This window comes from Drosophila persimilis, unplaced genomic scaffold (genome assembly GCF_003286085.1).
Source record: "Drosophila persimilis strain 14011-0111.01,24,50 unplaced genomic scaffold, DperRS2 tig00000579-arrow-pilon, whole genome shotgun sequence".
Taxonomy (NCBI): Eukaryota; Metazoa; Arthropoda; class Insecta; order Diptera; family Drosophilidae; genus Drosophila; species Drosophila persimilis.
In genome coordinates, this window is record NW_020825322.1 from 532,873 (window position 1) to 548,177 (window position 15,305).

The 15,305-nt window shown below is 50.2% G+C and overlaps 4 protein-coding genes across 5 annotated transcripts; 2 read left to right on the plus strand and 2 right to left on the minus strand.

Annotated features, from left to right (window-relative positions):
- Window positions 1-1,994: 1,994 nt before the first annotated feature.
- Window positions 1,995-3,451, minus strand: LOC6598147. 2 transcript variants are annotated; one of them, XM_026990487.1, is made up of 3 exons: window positions 3,406-3,451; window positions 2,998-3,335; window positions 1,995-2,928 (listed from the first exon to the last, which is right to left on the minus strand). In XM_026990487.1, exons 2-3 carry the CDS (start codon window positions 3,043-3,045, stop codon window positions 2,566-2,568), a joined length of 411 nt encoding a protein of 136 aa, XP_026846288.1. In that variant the 5' UTR covers window positions 3,046-3,335; window positions 3,406-3,451; the 3' UTR covers window positions 1,995-2,565. The 2 variants fall into 2 exon arrangements, with proteins under 2 accessions (XP_026846288.1, XP_002023484.1); XM_002023448.2 differs by lacking the exon at window positions 3,406-3,451 and having other exon boundaries at window positions 2,998-3,394.
- Window positions 3,452-4,556: 1,105 nt separating this feature from the next.
- LOC6598146 (probable methylmalonate-semialdehyde dehydrogenase [acylating], mitochondrial) lies at window positions 4,557-7,043 on the plus strand. Its single transcript, XM_026990323.1, has 2 exons — window positions 4,557-4,717; window positions 5,400-7,043. The coding sequence occupies exons 1-2, from the start codon at window positions 4,688-4,690 to the stop codon at window positions 6,930-6,932; spliced, it is 1,563 nt and encodes a 520-aa protein (XP_026846124.1). The 5' UTR covers window positions 4,557-4,687; the 3' UTR covers window positions 6,933-7,043.
- LOC6598145 (ATP-binding cassette sub-family B member 10, mitochondrial) lies at window positions 7,040-9,913 on the minus strand. Its single transcript, XM_002023446.2, has 6 exons — window positions 9,491-9,913; window positions 9,231-9,437; window positions 8,969-9,171; window positions 8,615-8,896; window positions 7,806-8,549; window positions 7,040-7,728 (listed from the first exon to the last, which is right to left on the minus strand). Exons 1-6 carry the CDS (start codon window positions 9,867-9,869, stop codon window positions 7,456-7,458), a joined length of 2,088 nt encoding a protein of 695 aa, XP_002023482.2. The 5' UTR covers window positions 9,870-9,913; the 3' UTR covers window positions 7,040-7,455.
- Window positions 9,914-10,051: 138 nt separating this feature from the next.
- On the plus strand, window positions 10,052-14,706 carry LOC6598144. Its single transcript, XM_002023445.2, has 6 exons — window positions 10,052-10,103; window positions 10,162-12,648; window positions 12,722-13,296; window positions 13,371-13,730; window positions 13,800-14,357; window positions 14,433-14,706. Exons 1-6 carry the CDS (start codon window positions 10,088-10,090, stop codon window positions 14,592-14,594), a joined length of 4,158 nt encoding a protein of 1,385 aa, XP_002023481.2. The 5' UTR covers window positions 10,052-10,087; the 3' UTR covers window positions 14,595-14,706.
- Window positions 14,707-15,305: the final 599 nt, after the last annotated feature.

The following is a 15,305-nucleotide window of genomic DNA, read 5'->3' on the forward strand; positions in this document are numbered from 1 at the left end:
GGGAACCTTAGAAATATTGTTCCACCGAACATCGCTGCTAGTCCAGGTGAGGAAAAATTACAAATTCCTTGTATTACAGCCCCTTCTTGTTGGGCGGCCACTTATTCGTTCTCCCCTTCTCTACTGCAACAGAAAGAAAATAAAGGACCCTCACACTCAAAGGTAGGTTGCCAAAGGTAAGTGCCTGGCAGCGTAGCAAATTCAAAGTTGGGCCCAACACTGGAGGGCCGAGGGCCGTGGAGGAGAAGGAACAGTCACAATCGAAGGACCTAGACTACATAGCCTATGCAGAACCACATCACCAGTCTGAAAAATATTTACTCACAAGTGTAAACGGCAAAAGAGGGTGCCGATTACATTTTCAAGTCACCCGTATAAAAGGCGAAAGGTTGTTGTTTTTCAGTGCAGTCATAATGTTCATAGTTATGGAGCTGCTTCTATGGCGCGATCTTCTAAAGCCCCATCCTTCGTCTCCATCTGCGGGGCTTTCGCTTGTACGGATAAGTGGCGTCGAAATACCATTGCAGGCCCTTGCTGCCGCTGGTTCATATTGTCCTTCAGTATATAAATATTTATCTATTGAGATATTGAGTGTCTGTCACAGCCGTACTCAGAATGTTGTCCATTCTTATATGCTTTCTCTTTTTCGAAGTAAGTATGGAAGAGTTTTGAGGTTATTCAGACCAATACTTTTTGTGTCCTTGCAGTTCCCCACCCAAATGGATTACTTTTGAATGTGCATCTACATATGTATGTCTTTACATATTTATCATGACTTCGATTATGTGGATCACTGTCATGCTACTTAATTCATCTAAGAAATCACTTAATCGGAAAACACATGTATCATAATTTTCTGATTTTTTACACCAGCACTACGAATAGTTATTTGCCTATTACTCAACCCGCCTGGTACTTCTGCGAGCGTCCTGTGAAAGGAACTGACTAGAGGCCGTTGGGATAGCGTGCCCTGAGGGCCTTCATAGACGTCAGGACCTGTAGTGGCCTTCAGTATGTAGATTGTTCAAGCGGCCAAAAGCTACTTTAACAACTTGAGAGCTGACTGAATATCTCAATATATAAATAATACATACTGAAGGCCAATATGCACCAGCGATAGCCAGGGCCAGCGATGGTATTTAGACGCTAAATATACGTGCAAGCGAAAGAATCGCAGATGGAGACAACATGTGAACTGTGAACATTTTGACTGAAAAAGACACATTTTTTCCTTTAATTCGGGCTGACTGGGTTAGAATCGGCCAATATAATATGCATATGGCGACAGGTGTTGTTGTTCTGGATGGGGTGGATGTGGCATCGAGCGCGGGATCCTTGCTGCACTGGTCGAAATATTCTTGGCAAATTCCAAATTTGTACGGCCAATCGAACCCAAAGAAGATTGAGAAAGAGGAACAGCAGTTTTGAGCCTATTAAATTTATATATTTACATATGACGAATTCTTAATCAGCATTAAGAGCCATTTCCCTTACCTAATAGAAATGTCATCAATCAAAAAGAGGGGACGCGAGCTTTAAACAGGCTCACTTCAGATACGGAACATTAAGCTCGAAACCCTAGGCGGGGATCTGCACTCTCGACGCGCTGTACGCCGTCAAGCAGGATATGAAGATGCAATAGCTGATGCCCCAGACCGATGCAGAGGATCGCCTCCTGAAAAATCTGAACCACAAGCTCAAACCTTTGAACCCACTCGACGAGTTTTTTGGTTTACTCGATGTATTATCGGTATATTTTTGCGATAGGCGCCATTGCCATGCACAGTGTATGTTATCTGTTAATCGATAGGCTGAGCGCACTTTTGTTGACCATTTAAAATGAGCCCTCGCGTTGGTGAGCCTTCTAAGTGTTTAATTTTCTAAATTCTGGCTTATACAATCTATTAACAAATATTCCAAAAAACGAACAAACTAGCCAAAAATAGGTTGCAATTGTGTATCATTAAGTAGAAATGAGAATGATACGCCTAAGACTAATTAATATACGAGTATGTACATATATATGTTTTGTATGTACTTTAAAACGTGTCGTATCAAAAATTAGTACAATACAATACGATTATGTTAAGGCAAATTTTGAAAAAGTGCATTCTCATTCAAATGGTATCAGACATTTGGTTTTCCTTGCATCATAAAGTAGTGCTCTTGCGCTTACACTAAGTCCTAACAGGGATATAGGATACACGTTCTCTGGTGGTGTGTTGGTGTGTAGGTGTTTTCCGTGTATATAAAGTAGAGGATCTGTTCCTGTTCCGAGTCTAAATGCTTGGTGTTGCTTCTGATATCAATATCTAGTATCCAGTGCCCCCATCACTCAGTTGATTGCATTTGATTGGTGGTCGGTGGTGTCCCACTCCCTCCACCAGATTTGACACATTTCTTTCAGCAGTTTGCTTTGCTTTGGGATTGGGTTGGGGCTTTGTTTGGGGTTTTGTTTGGGGTTAGCTAACTAGCAGCTGGGCAATCAATAAAACCCATGGAATATTCATAAATTGCCCTGGCCACAACCCCAACCCTTAGCCCCAGTCCTAGTGGGTCCCCCGCCTACTGTTCATTGGCCGTTACTATGGCGGGGAGTTCGGTGGTGGTGTTGGTGCGCGGCTGCTGCCGCTGTTTCTTTTGCTTCTGCTCCTGGGAGGTGGCAATCCGCTTCTTTAGCATCTGGAACGTCTGCTGCATGCTGCGCATCTGAAAGCGTATCGAGGTGCTGACGTCACGCTGCAGCTGCTGCACCTCCTGGATGTCTTTGCGCAGATTTTGGTACTCGTTCTTCACCTCGGTCATGGACTCGAGCAGCTCCATCACCTCCATCTCGTCCATCTGCTCCATTGTGGTCTGCTCCAGGCTGCGCTCCACCGCGTGTAGCTTGTGGGCCATCGTGTACAGCTGGGAGCCAGCATTGGCCACCTGCAGTGGGATTTTCGTTTCACACTTCCTGTATCTATAGATATCTGCGAGTATATGGAATGTACATACCGATTTTTCCAGGGCGCTAATATCCTGGTAGCCCGTGGCGGTCTCCATCTTTGCTGGTGTCCGTCCCGTCCCCTAGCACTGGTGTGGCATCTCAATGTGGCAACGAAAAGGCTCGTTAGCTGCGCAAAATAATAGGTTTTCTATCAGGCGCCTGGTGGGAGCGCGCTCGCCTGCTGTTGAGTTGGTGGCATCCGAGCGAAAAAGCGAATCCTGTGGGGCGCTCGGCTATTTATACGCTCGTGCCCCACACACACACACACTCATGCTCCACATGTTGGGGAGTCCTGCTCTCTTCAGAATCCGCGCTGATGTCGGGTGTCCTGTGAATGGCGACAACACTGGCCAATAGCGAAAGTAGTTTTAATTATGTTGACCAGGAAGAGGAAGTCCAGGCGCAACTTTGTTTACCTTGGCGAAAGGTGGAAAGCGGAAAATGAAAAGGAAAAGCAACAGCACGAGCTTCCTGGCTTGTGGATTGTGTTGCTGTTTTTCACAGGAATTTTAATGTGGGTTAAACGATTTGCGCCTAAAAGAAAGCAATCCAATTTTTTTTTTATTGATAATCGAATTTATTGAGGAGCTTTTGGGATTTTTTAGTGCTTAAGTCAACGCCAGATGATTTTGTGTTGTTTACCGTTATATGTTTACAGTCTTAATTTTGTTTTTTTTTTTTAATTCCTAATTTCTGCAATTGGTATTTTTTTTGCAAAAATGTTTATTTTAATAAAATATACATATGTGCATATGTACATATGTCTAATATTTAATTTTAATTTATGCTGATTTCACCCACAGTTGAACTGCCCGACACGTGCCATAGTCTGCACACTAAATTAGAATACATACATAGTATGCTTATACATATGTACTTGTAGTTGTGATCATGTTATAAATACCAATTGTTGTTTGTGACGAACAGAATATTGGATGCTCTCTCATTTCTCGAACAACACTTAATTTTCCCCTTGGCTGTCTTCCCTTTGAATATTGGGCTTCCCTAAAAGCTCTTTTTTTCACAATTAAATTTATCAACTAAAAATATGTACTTCCTTAATTTTGATAACCATAAAGGGAAATTATTATTCAAATGGTCTTTTGACACTATAAGGTATCCAACATTCCGAGTAAGTTAATGCTTCTGAAAGGTAGGGTAACATGAAAAAGACAAACATCGCAAAAACAAACTCACACATGCACATGCCTATTCCGTCATATGCGCACACACACACATACAACACAATGAAAGCTCGAGCCCCCAACGAATAACAAAAACAATAACAACAGCCGCTCCGCCAGGTTCTTGAGCCATATGTAGGTGTCTACGTGTGTGCGCCTGCTATCGTTAAACACATTGTGAGGCGGCCCCTCCGACCCCACCCCGAGCGGTAGCTCGCCATCAGCAAACCACCATCCAGTTTGACAGTCTTTTCGGCGGTCTGACGGCCTGCCCCTGTCCAGTCCCGCTGCCACAGCCCCTCAGCCACTGCTCGTATATCAACAATCACACCATACACACGCTCGGGCCCCTTCGACTTGGCACAGCCTCATAGCAATTGCTTTCAGTTCTAGTGGAACCACCGTTTGGACAGCACACGATCTCCATCTCGATCCAGAAACCTCTGACTGAGAAGCGGCCCGTTTTCGTTCACTCCTGCCCATATCCACCCACATCTCTGTGTCTCCAACCAGGATGGCCTTCCTGCGTGCAATCGGTGCTGAGGTAAGAGGGGGAAATGATTTCATTATCGATAAGCGCCAGTTGTAGCAGCACTGCATTCGTTTACATACATAAGTATTCACATGCATATGTATGCATGGATGATGCGTATGCACATGCAAGAGTGCAACAGCCATTCTGGTGAACGACTGACCTGCCACTCTCACTTTATAGCTCTGTGTGCCATTGCGAGTATGTGTATGTGTGCGTGTGTGTGTGTGGCCGTGAAAAAGAAATGCCAATTGACAACACATGTTACGTAATGCCGCTGCTGTTCAGCAACAGACGGCCAACAGAGCGGAGAAGATAGCAACGATCGCAAAATGCAAAAACAATTAGCAGAGAAAGAATTAGCAGAACATTTGAAATGTTATAAAATACAATAAAACGCGATAAGCCGCGTATTTGGCGAACAATTCCATTCACATCACTTGTGGCATTTAATTGCTCGAAAAGCCATGAAAACGCATGTCTGCCGCCAGATGTGGGCCCACTGATAAGCGTAGGCGTGGCACGGCAACCCCCATGCCCATGCTATCAGGTTATCGAGCCGAGCAGAAATCCTCTCCCCACGGTACAAGTTGAGGTTAGGATTGCAATCCGTTTCGGAAATTCTGATAAAAATCAAGTTCTGGCAAATGAATCCGCTGTGAGACTATAGTATATGCTCATATTCCCTTTGCAGGCCCGCTACCTGACACAGCGCGCCTACTCCTCGGCCGCGCCCACCACCAAGCTGTTCATCGATGGAAAATTCGTAGAGTCCAAGACGAAGGAATGGATCGATGTGCACGATCCGGCCACAAACAAGGTGGTGACGCGTGTGCCGAAGGCCACACAGGATGAGATGCAAACGGCTCTGGAATCGAACAAGAAGGCATTCCGGTCGTGGAGCAACCAGTCGATCCTGACCCGTCAGGCGGTCATGTTCAAGCTGCAGGCTTTGATCAAGGAAAACATGGGCGAGCTGGCCAAGAACATCACCAAGGAGCAGGGCAAGACCCTGGCCGATGCTGAGGGCGATGTTCTGCGCGGACTCCAGGTGGTGGAGCACTGCTGCAGCATTCCCTCCCTGCAGATGGGCGAGACGGTGGCCAATGTGGCACGCGACATGGATACATACTCGCTGGTGATGCCACTGGGTGTTACCGCCGGAATTGCTCCCTTCAACTTCCCCGCTATGATTCCTCTGTGGATGTTCCCCGTGGCCATCACCACCGGCAACACGATGCTGCTAAAGCCCTCTGAGCGAGTGCCGGGAGCCACCATGCTTCTGATGGAGCTGCTCAACGAGGCCGGCTGCCCACCGGGCGTGGTCAACGTGATTCACGGCCAGCACGATGCAGTCAACTTCATCTGCGATGCCCCCGCCATCAAGGCCGTTTCCTTTGTGGGCTCCGACCAGGCCGGCAAGTACATCTACGAGCGCGCTGGCAAGAACGGCAAGCGTGTGCAGAGCAACATGGGCGCCAAGAACCACGGCGTGATCCTGTCCGATGCCAACAAGGAGAACACCCTGAACCAATTGGCGGGCGCCGCCTTTGGTGCTGCTGGTCAGCGCTGCATGGCTCTGTCCACGGCTGTGTTTGTGGGCGATGCCCAGGGCTGGATTCCCGATCTGGTGGAGCGTGCCCAGAAGCTGAAGGTGAATGCTGGCCATGTGCCCGGCACCGATGTGGGACCCGTTATCAGTGCCGCTAGTCGCCAGCGCATTAATGACCTCATCGAATCCGGAGTGAAGGAGGGCGCCAAGCTCATCCTCGACGGGCGCAAGATCAGCGTGCCCGGCTTTGAGGATGGCTACTTTGTGGGACCCACCATCCTGAGCGATGTCACCCCCAGCATGAAGTGCTACACTGAGGAGATCTTTGGCCCCGTCCTGGTGATCCTCAAGGCCGACAATCTGGACGATGCCATCGACATTGTGAACGCCAATCCCTATGGCAACGGTACCGCCGTCTTCACCACCAACGGTGCGGCTGCCCGTAAGTTTGTCAACGAGATCGATGCCGGCCAGGTCGGTGTCAACGTCCCTATTCCCGTGCCCCTGCCCATGTTCTCCTTCACCGGCACACGTGGCTCCTTCCGCGGCGACCATCACTTCTACGGCAAACAGGGCATCAAGTTCTACACCCAGACCAAGACCGTCACCCAGCTGTGGCGCGAGACCGACGTGAACCACACCCAGGCAGCCGTGGCCATGCCCACGATGAAGTAGTACGGACGATGATTGAGAGGCGGACGAGGCGTAACTGTTCCACGTATTGAATTTCTAGATATATGCACAGGACGTATATAGAACCTAGATACAAAGAAATTATTGCATTTATTTTTGTGCCTGTTTATTTAGATTTAAGATGAAAATATAGTAAAGGAAATTAATGTGAAAACAATAAAAAATTTTAAAAACTTAACGATAACATAACCAATACCACTGTGCCGGACTGCCTCGCTTTCCATCACTGGTTTTCGTTCCATTTTCCAGCACTGCTGCGCACCTGAATTAAAGGAATATCCGATACAATTTAAAAGGCATCTTATTTAACATGGTCATTCTGAATTTTACTAGCTTAAATAAAACATTGGGATATTTGAACACATAGCCCACCGAGTCTTGAGTGCGCCAAGAGCCAACCGAGAGCGCCAGCCACCAGCCAGCCGTGTGGTGCGGCCACTCATCTAATCTGACACCATCTTATCTAATCCGACACCCCCAAAAGTGTTTAAAATCGTCGATCCAATCACGAGGGATGACTCCCAAACGCCTGGGTGGCCACCAGCTCCCGAAAGGCACCTTCCTCCATGCGCATCAGGATGTCGTAGGTGCCCTGTTCCACGATACGGCCTCCATCCAGCACAGCAATATTGTCCGCATTCCGGATCGTGCTCAGACGGTGGGCAATTGTCAGCACGGTGCGGCCCTTGATAAGTCGGTCTAGGGCATTCTGCACCAGCTGCTCGGAGACGGCGTCCAATGCACTGGTCGCCTCGTCCAGCAGTAGTATGGTGGGATTCTGAGGTGGTAGATTAAATAGCAGTAGATGGGTTGGAGTTTTGTTTGAGGATAATATCCTCAATGTCAACGTCATACCTTTATCAACGCCCGGGCAATGGCCACTCGCTGCTTCTGGCCACCGCTGAGCATCATGCCGCGCTGGCCCACAAGCGTGTCCAGGCCATCGGGCAAATTGTTGGTAAATTGTCCGATATTCGCTTCCTCAACCACGCGTTGAAGCAGCTCCTCGCTTTGGTCCTCGCCGGGATTCACGCCGTACAGGATGTTCTCCCGTATGGTGCCGGAGAACAGCACCGGCTCTTGGCTGACAGCGCCCACATTGTTGCGCAGCCACTGGGGATTGATGGTGCGCAGATCCATTCCATCCATCGTGATACTCCCCCCCTGGGGATCGTACAGTCGCAGCAGCAGCAGGGCTATCGTCGTCTTACCCGCTCCGGATCGACCAACAATAGCTGTAGTCTGGCCGGGCGTCAGGTTCAGCGAGAAGTCCTTGAGTACGAAGCTGTCGGGTCGCGTGGGGAAGCTGAAGTTGACACCGTGGAAACCGACATCGCCAACAGGCTTCGAGGTCGGAAGAAGTCCCACATCAAGGGGTATGCTGCACTTCCGATCGAGTATTTCCCAAATGCGCTCCGAGGCGCCAATCCCCTTGTTCAGCAGACTGTAGAAATTTGACAGGCCGTTCATGGACACGGCCACGTAGCCGGCATACAGCATGAAGGAGGTGAGGGCGCCGATGGTGAGCGAATTTTCAAGTACCAGGGTCCCGCCATAGTAAAGCACCGATATGATGATGAAGTTTCCCGAGAATCCCGTCTAAGAAATGCACGAATGTCAGAAAAGGAGAGGAAGAGAATATTAGGACTAGGGTTAGGTCTCACCAGGCCAAAGAAAATGGATCTGGCCCGTGTCTCCTTGTAGCCAATCTTCAGAGCCTCGTTTAGCTTCTCATCGAAGGCGATCACTTCCTGTTGCTCCCTGCAGAACGTTTTCACCGTCTTCACATTGCCGAATCGCTCCTCCGCGTACTTCATTATCTCCGCGTACTTGTCCAGCTCCGTTCTAGTAATGCGTCGAACATAGCGTCCATAAACAATGGCCATGCCAGCCATGGCCGGCACAACCAGCGCACTGACCATGGCTAGCTGTGGCGACGTGTAAATCTGCAATCAGATCGGTTAGCGTATTAGGATGAGGCTGTTAACATAGCAGTTAGAAAAAGGACGGGGACGCACCATCATGCCGCTGCCGACGGCAATCATGGCCAAGGAGCGCAGGCCATCGGAGACATTCTGGCTCAGCGAGTTGCCCACCATGTAGGTGTCGTTGCTCAGTCGGTTGATAAGCTCCCCGGTGCCCTTCGTGTCGAACCAGCCCACTTCCTGCATGAGCATCGATCGGTACAGGCGCGAGCGGAGCAGACGCACAATGCGCAGAGCTGGAGGAGAGAGAGGGATGGAAATTCATCCTTTTGCATTTGGCATCTCCGCTACTCACCGGCATTGCCAAAAAGATAGACACGCGCAAAGTTCGCCAAACCGCCCAGAACGAAGATACCGAAGAGCAATAAGGAGAACTGTTGAAGACCGTCAAGGGCCCCTTTATTCAGGCCACTCTTGTTGAACACCAAATCGATGACCTTCCCCAGAAAGAACGGCACGGACATGGTGATGGCCGAGGAGACCACTAGACAGGCGATTCCCGCTGCAAAATGCAAATATTAGTATTTTTTTGCAGGACACTAGGGGCTTACTTACCTAGGAGCACCCATTTCTCCGACGCGACCAAATTGAGCAGACGCCCAAACTCCGACTTGCCCATTTTAAGACGGGCCTGCGCCGGGACAGATTTGACATTTTTGACTAACACCTTTCCGCTTTGTGCCAGGCCACGTCGCAGGCTCGGGACACAGGAGCCAACACCGGCACAGGCACTGCTACTCCACAAGCTCAGGATTGGTTTTCTCTGTTTCGCTTGCTGTGGTGCTCCAGGCGGTGGTCGGAGATTGCAGTTAAATCGTCGTAACAGCGGTCTCGTCAGTGAATTATATGAATTCAGAGCATTTCCTGATCTGATGATTTTTGAGAATAGTAGGCTTTGTGGGCCCTGTGTCAGCCTTGTACAGTGCAGTATCATCGTGATTATTGTATTTACAAGGTATCAGAGGAAGAAGGGACGATTTCAAAAACAAACAAAAAAATAACGAAAAGAAAGCCTCAAATAAATTGATATTTATGAAAACAAAATCCAAACAGCTGTTCGATGTTCGAATCTGGTCATACTGTTCGGAAGAGCTTCCCAACACTGGTTGGGCGGCAACACGTGCGCCTTTTGGTTAGTAAACAAAATACAACATGGGCTCAGGCAAAGGTGAGTTTTAGTCGCTAATTACGGGATTTTAGACATAATGGTCCATATTTTTGCGCAGAATGCATAGCCTGGCTGTCAGACGAGGCAACTCCGTTTGCGGAACGTGTCGAGTTTGGCCTGAATTTGTGGCAATCTGTGGATTATACGTACTCCAACAAATACGAAGTGTTCATAGAATGGCTGGCCACATCCCTGCGCGGCAACGAGCTGCCGGTGGCACAACTGATGCGACTGTTCCAGCTGCGTGCGCAGCCGGGCATGGTCAGCCAGGACTGCAAAGCCTCATTGGTCCAGGCTCTGTTGAACACCATTGATCCCGCGAAATGTCAGGACAATACAGCCCTCAAGCTGCTGCAAAGCATGTTCAATTTCGATCTACTCCAGGATGTATTGCGAGCCGACTACACACTCATCTGCCGCTGCTATGGCACACTCTTTGACTGCCAGCAAAGGTGCCTCAAGCTGAGAGCTGAAGGACAGGTTGCGCAGGAGGAGCTGCAAACGGACGCAGAAATCGTTGTGGCCATGATCAAGCAGCTGGCCGAGATTGCCCGCCGTTCCCAAAAGGTACGCAAGCTCCGAGTCTGCTACGATGAGCTGACAGTGCGTCCTTTGGTGGAGCTGATGCTCAACCTGAAGTCGTCCTGCATCGAGGAGATGGCTGGCCTGGAGAAGCAGATGCAGGGCCAGTTCATCCTATCGCGCATCTCCAACCAGCCCCTGCACGTGGTGCTGCTGCTCCTCGAGTGCAGCGTTCTGAATAGCCGCTACGATACCGACCTTCTATCCCAACTCCTTACAATGGTACTCGAAGAGAGAGCTGTCGACGGGCCACGGCACAGCCTGACACTGGTTGCCTACATGCTGGAGACACTGCGCAAATACGACGTATCCCTGCAATTTCCCATGGCCAAGGAACAGCCACAAGAAACAAATCCCAATCCGGAGGCGTCCTCCGATGGCGAGAATGTTTCAACGGTTGTCTTAAAGACGAAGACAAAGGCGAAAGCGAAGAAAGAGTCGGAGATGGAGACAGAGAAAAATGGCAAACAAACTAGTGCCTTTGTGTATGTATCGGAGCAACTGCTGCAGCTGGTCAAGAAGCACAAGCAGCATCATCTGCGTCCAGTTCTGATGCTGCTCTGCTCGGCACTGCGCCTGAATCCGCTGTTGCTGGAGTCCAGCAGCTATCAGATCACCATCTGGATGATGACAGCCCCCAAGAGGAGCGCCGAGGAGGAGCATTTGTATTCCGCGTACCTTGTACTGTTGCTGGACATGTTCCGGCGTCTGAGTCGGTCCGAGCGCTTCATTATGAACCTGCTCAAGTCGCTCAAGGATTGGCTGGCCAAATACCAGCTGCCATCGACAGGGGTGCCCGGCAAGAGGAAGCGCGAGCAGGAGCCGGAGGAAGGCGACGACCTTGACCCCGAAGAGAAGCGTTTCATCAGCCTGATCTTTGCAGAATGCGTGCCAGCGACAGGCTCGTCAGAGACCTCAGCGAACGATGAATTCAAACATTTGGCGCATTTCTGGCCTAGCCACTCGGCCGGTGCCGCCTTCTCAGCTCTGGTGGGGCTGCTCAAGGCTAAGCCATCAATGGTAATTTGGAAGACCCTGCTGCACGCCTTGATGGAGCTCCTGCAGGATACTCCACCCACAGACATTCTGCCCGCGAACCAGGAGTTCGCCCGAGAGCTGATCGTCGCTCTGCTCTGTCAGTATCTGCAGGGTACCCGCCTCACCGAGCATCTGCATCTTTATCTGGAGGAGGTCGACGAACAGATGAACCGCACGGCCGAATTGCTAGAGCGGTTTGGCCGACTGCTGCTTAGCCAGGAGCATAACCGTCGCTCCATGGACGCCTTTCTCGAATGCCTGAAGTGGGCCAGGAGCTACGAGGTGCTCCTGTTCCACTACTGGACGGATGCCAAACCGAAGACTCGCACCCAGCGGCGTCGCAGCTTCCTGCCACCCGACCAGTGGCGGCTCATCCAGCAGCGGGTCTTCAACTTCGGCACGACCGCCTGTGGCCAGCGCCTGCACCGTCTCGAGCTGCAGCTGGTCGGCAGCGGCTGGCTGGCGGAGGAAGCCTTGGCCGATCTGGTCAGCAACCAGCAGCTGCACACGCTCTCGCGGCAACAAAAGCAGCTGCGCCTCCAACAGAGGCTGAACGACCTGGATCGGGACACCGTCATGGAGGATGCTGAGTGCGTAGAGCTGCTCTGTCTACAGCAACTGATCGATTATGCAGCGGTCCTACGAACAGCCAATGTCAAGGGGTCGCTGCTGGCCAAACTGAAGCTGGAAGAGCTGCCAGAGGAGGCTCACCTGGCGGCTACCATTCACAAGAAGGCAGCGCCCGGCAAGGAGTTGAAATTGCCCCCGTCGCAGCAGTTGATTGAGTTTCTGCAAGGGCAACATCACAACGAGCTGCCCAGTAAGATTAAGTTCCGTCTCTGGCTGACGCTGCTCGCCCTTTATCATGATTTGAGTCGCAGCGACCAGCAGCAGCAGGCCATAGATGTGCTGGAGCAACTGATAGGTAAGTAATGGGAATGATGATCCCCATTTCCATTTTCATTTAATCGGCATCTGCAACTCTCTGCATTCAACAGATCTGATGCACTTTGGTCAGCCGTTGCCCATCTGCAGTCACTTTCCACAGCTGCGGGAGCTGCTCTCGTTGGTGCCCACCACCTCCGCGACTGGCTGGAAGTTCTACGAGACGCTCTTTTCTCGCTGCATCCGCCTTCACGCGGCTGGCAGCGAGGCCTTCCTCGCCAGCTGCTCACAGTACATCACGGAAGAGCTGGGCGGCACCATGAAGCTGCCCGCGGAGGGGTTACGTTTCCTACTGCTGGCCATTGAAACGACAGCAGCCGCCACAGGACCCCATGCCAAGCATATGCAGCGACAGGTGCAGCCGCTGCTGGAGATCTTTGGCCAGATTGTGGCGCACAAGTTCCGGCCAACAAAGAAGAAGGAAACGTCCGACTACAAATCGTTTGTGGATGAAACAATCAAAAGCTATGGCACCTATGTCAGCAGCTGCATCAATCGGGCAGACAAGCAGAAGAAGGCGGCCGCCTCAGAGGACGCCCAGAAAGCGACGAAGGTTGAGGCGGCGCAGGACGTGCAACCCATAGATGAGGACTTTCGACGCATCTGCAAGATCTACATTGGACACTCGGTGAGAGTCGCTTGAAAGAGGAATCAAAGATCCTCTATTAACTGACTGTACACTTTGCTCCCTGTTCCCTGCAGCTAAACTACAAGAATCCACATGCTTTGAGGCTGCTTAATGTGGCCATCTCCCATCGCCAGAAGCTGCATTTTGATCCAGACGAAGTCGAATTCGTGCTGAGTAGCTATTGGAAGCAGCTCTACTCAGATATAGCTGCGGGCGATATTGCGGCCCTGGATGTCAACTGCCTAGAGCTGGCCTTCCCGCTGATCATTGGCTACAAGACCAAAGAGGATCTGTTGGTCCTGCTGCGCATGCTCACCTCGGAGGTGCAGGGTTTACCAACGCCCCTGAGCCCGAGCCACCGGACCGAGCTGCAAAATGTCCTAACCATACTATCCTTCATCGCCAAATGCTCTGTGAGCACCATCAAGGGAGCGGTAAGTCCAGCACTGGGCTGGGGATCTCTCATTCCCTGATAACCTGCCTTTCTTTTGTGCCCCCGGTAGATGATCAACAAACATTTTGAGATTGTCAGCACCAACGTGGCCGGCCGGCTGAAGGACAATACCCACAACAGCAAGAGCTTCGCCCTCATCCTGCTGGAGGCTCAGCGCAACTTGGCCAACAATCGGACAGTGCCGCTGACAAACGAGTCCCTGGAATACCTGTTCGGCACCATGAGTGTGGTGGCCATCGATCAATTTATCGAACGCGGCGGCAACTGGAACGACTTTAACCAGCTCTATGCGGCGCTCACCGACAACTGTGTGGTGCTGCTGCGTCAGCATGCGAACCTGGTGTCCGATCGGGCTGGCCAGCTGTCCGCTGTCTGTGAGACTCTGGTAAAGGCAATTGTCGGCTATCGGTCCGGTCGACAGAGGGCCCAGGACCTCACCGAGTTGGAGCTAGACGGACTGGCCGAGCTCGGCCTCAAGCTGGCCACGGTGATGGCCAGCATTGGGGCCACACAGTCGCTGCCCTTGAAGCGAGTCGCACCGTTTCTTCTGACATTCACCATCAATCAGATGGTGGAAACGGAGCGCCCAACCACCATCTTTGAGAAGGTTCGTATCGCAAATTGATGTTTAGAGAGAGAGAGAGAGATTGTTGATAATTGGCATGTCCTTTTTGTGTTGCAGGTCAAAGTGAACATGGAGCGCGTGTGCCACGAGTTGATTGGTATAAGCGACCACCGGTCGGGTCAGTTTATCCTGCGGCACAACACCACAGCGGGGACGAACATGTACACCAGACTGCTCAAGGACCACGACAAGTATCACAAGTTCAGGGGAAAGGTGTAAAGTAAGGAAGAAAATCTTCATTTCTTTTCTGTTGTTGTTCCACAAAATACATTTATCTCTACATTAGCACGTGAATATAAATTAATAGAGAATAAACCAATAATCAGACATAGACAAAGCTGGCATCTATCCCTAATTCCTGCTCAGGACTAGGATTCTGCCTTAGTGCATAGCATTCGGCAGATTCCTTTGCAAGTGGATCAAAAATATCTGCATATGTATGTCGAAGGTGCAAATGCACTTGTTGTTCATTGCCAATGCGTTGGGCCTCTACAAGAAAAGGTCTCCCAATAAGAAAATACAAAAATATATTAAAATATCGACGAGCAATCCACTTCCCACACAATAAATATATATTTATGAATGTACGCTTGATATGCATTTGATTTTGACAAAATCAAAGCAATGCCACGGAGCAAGCGCAAACGTTCCATGGACTCCATTTTGCCACCATCGTCAGCCACGTGGCCTTTTCGCCATTTAATCATCATTTTTAGTCAACCTCAATTTTTCGAGCATTTTGCGCGCGGAAATGTCATACAGCAGGGACTCCATTTTCTCAGCCTGCAAAAGGATTCCATTACAATTTCTGTAAACTTTGAGGTTAAGACGTAGATGCGGCGCACACACACTCTGACAGGTTGTACCGAGTACCGCCATATTGGAAGCCAACAAAAAAAAAAGAAACGGAACCACGTGTCTTAGAAAATT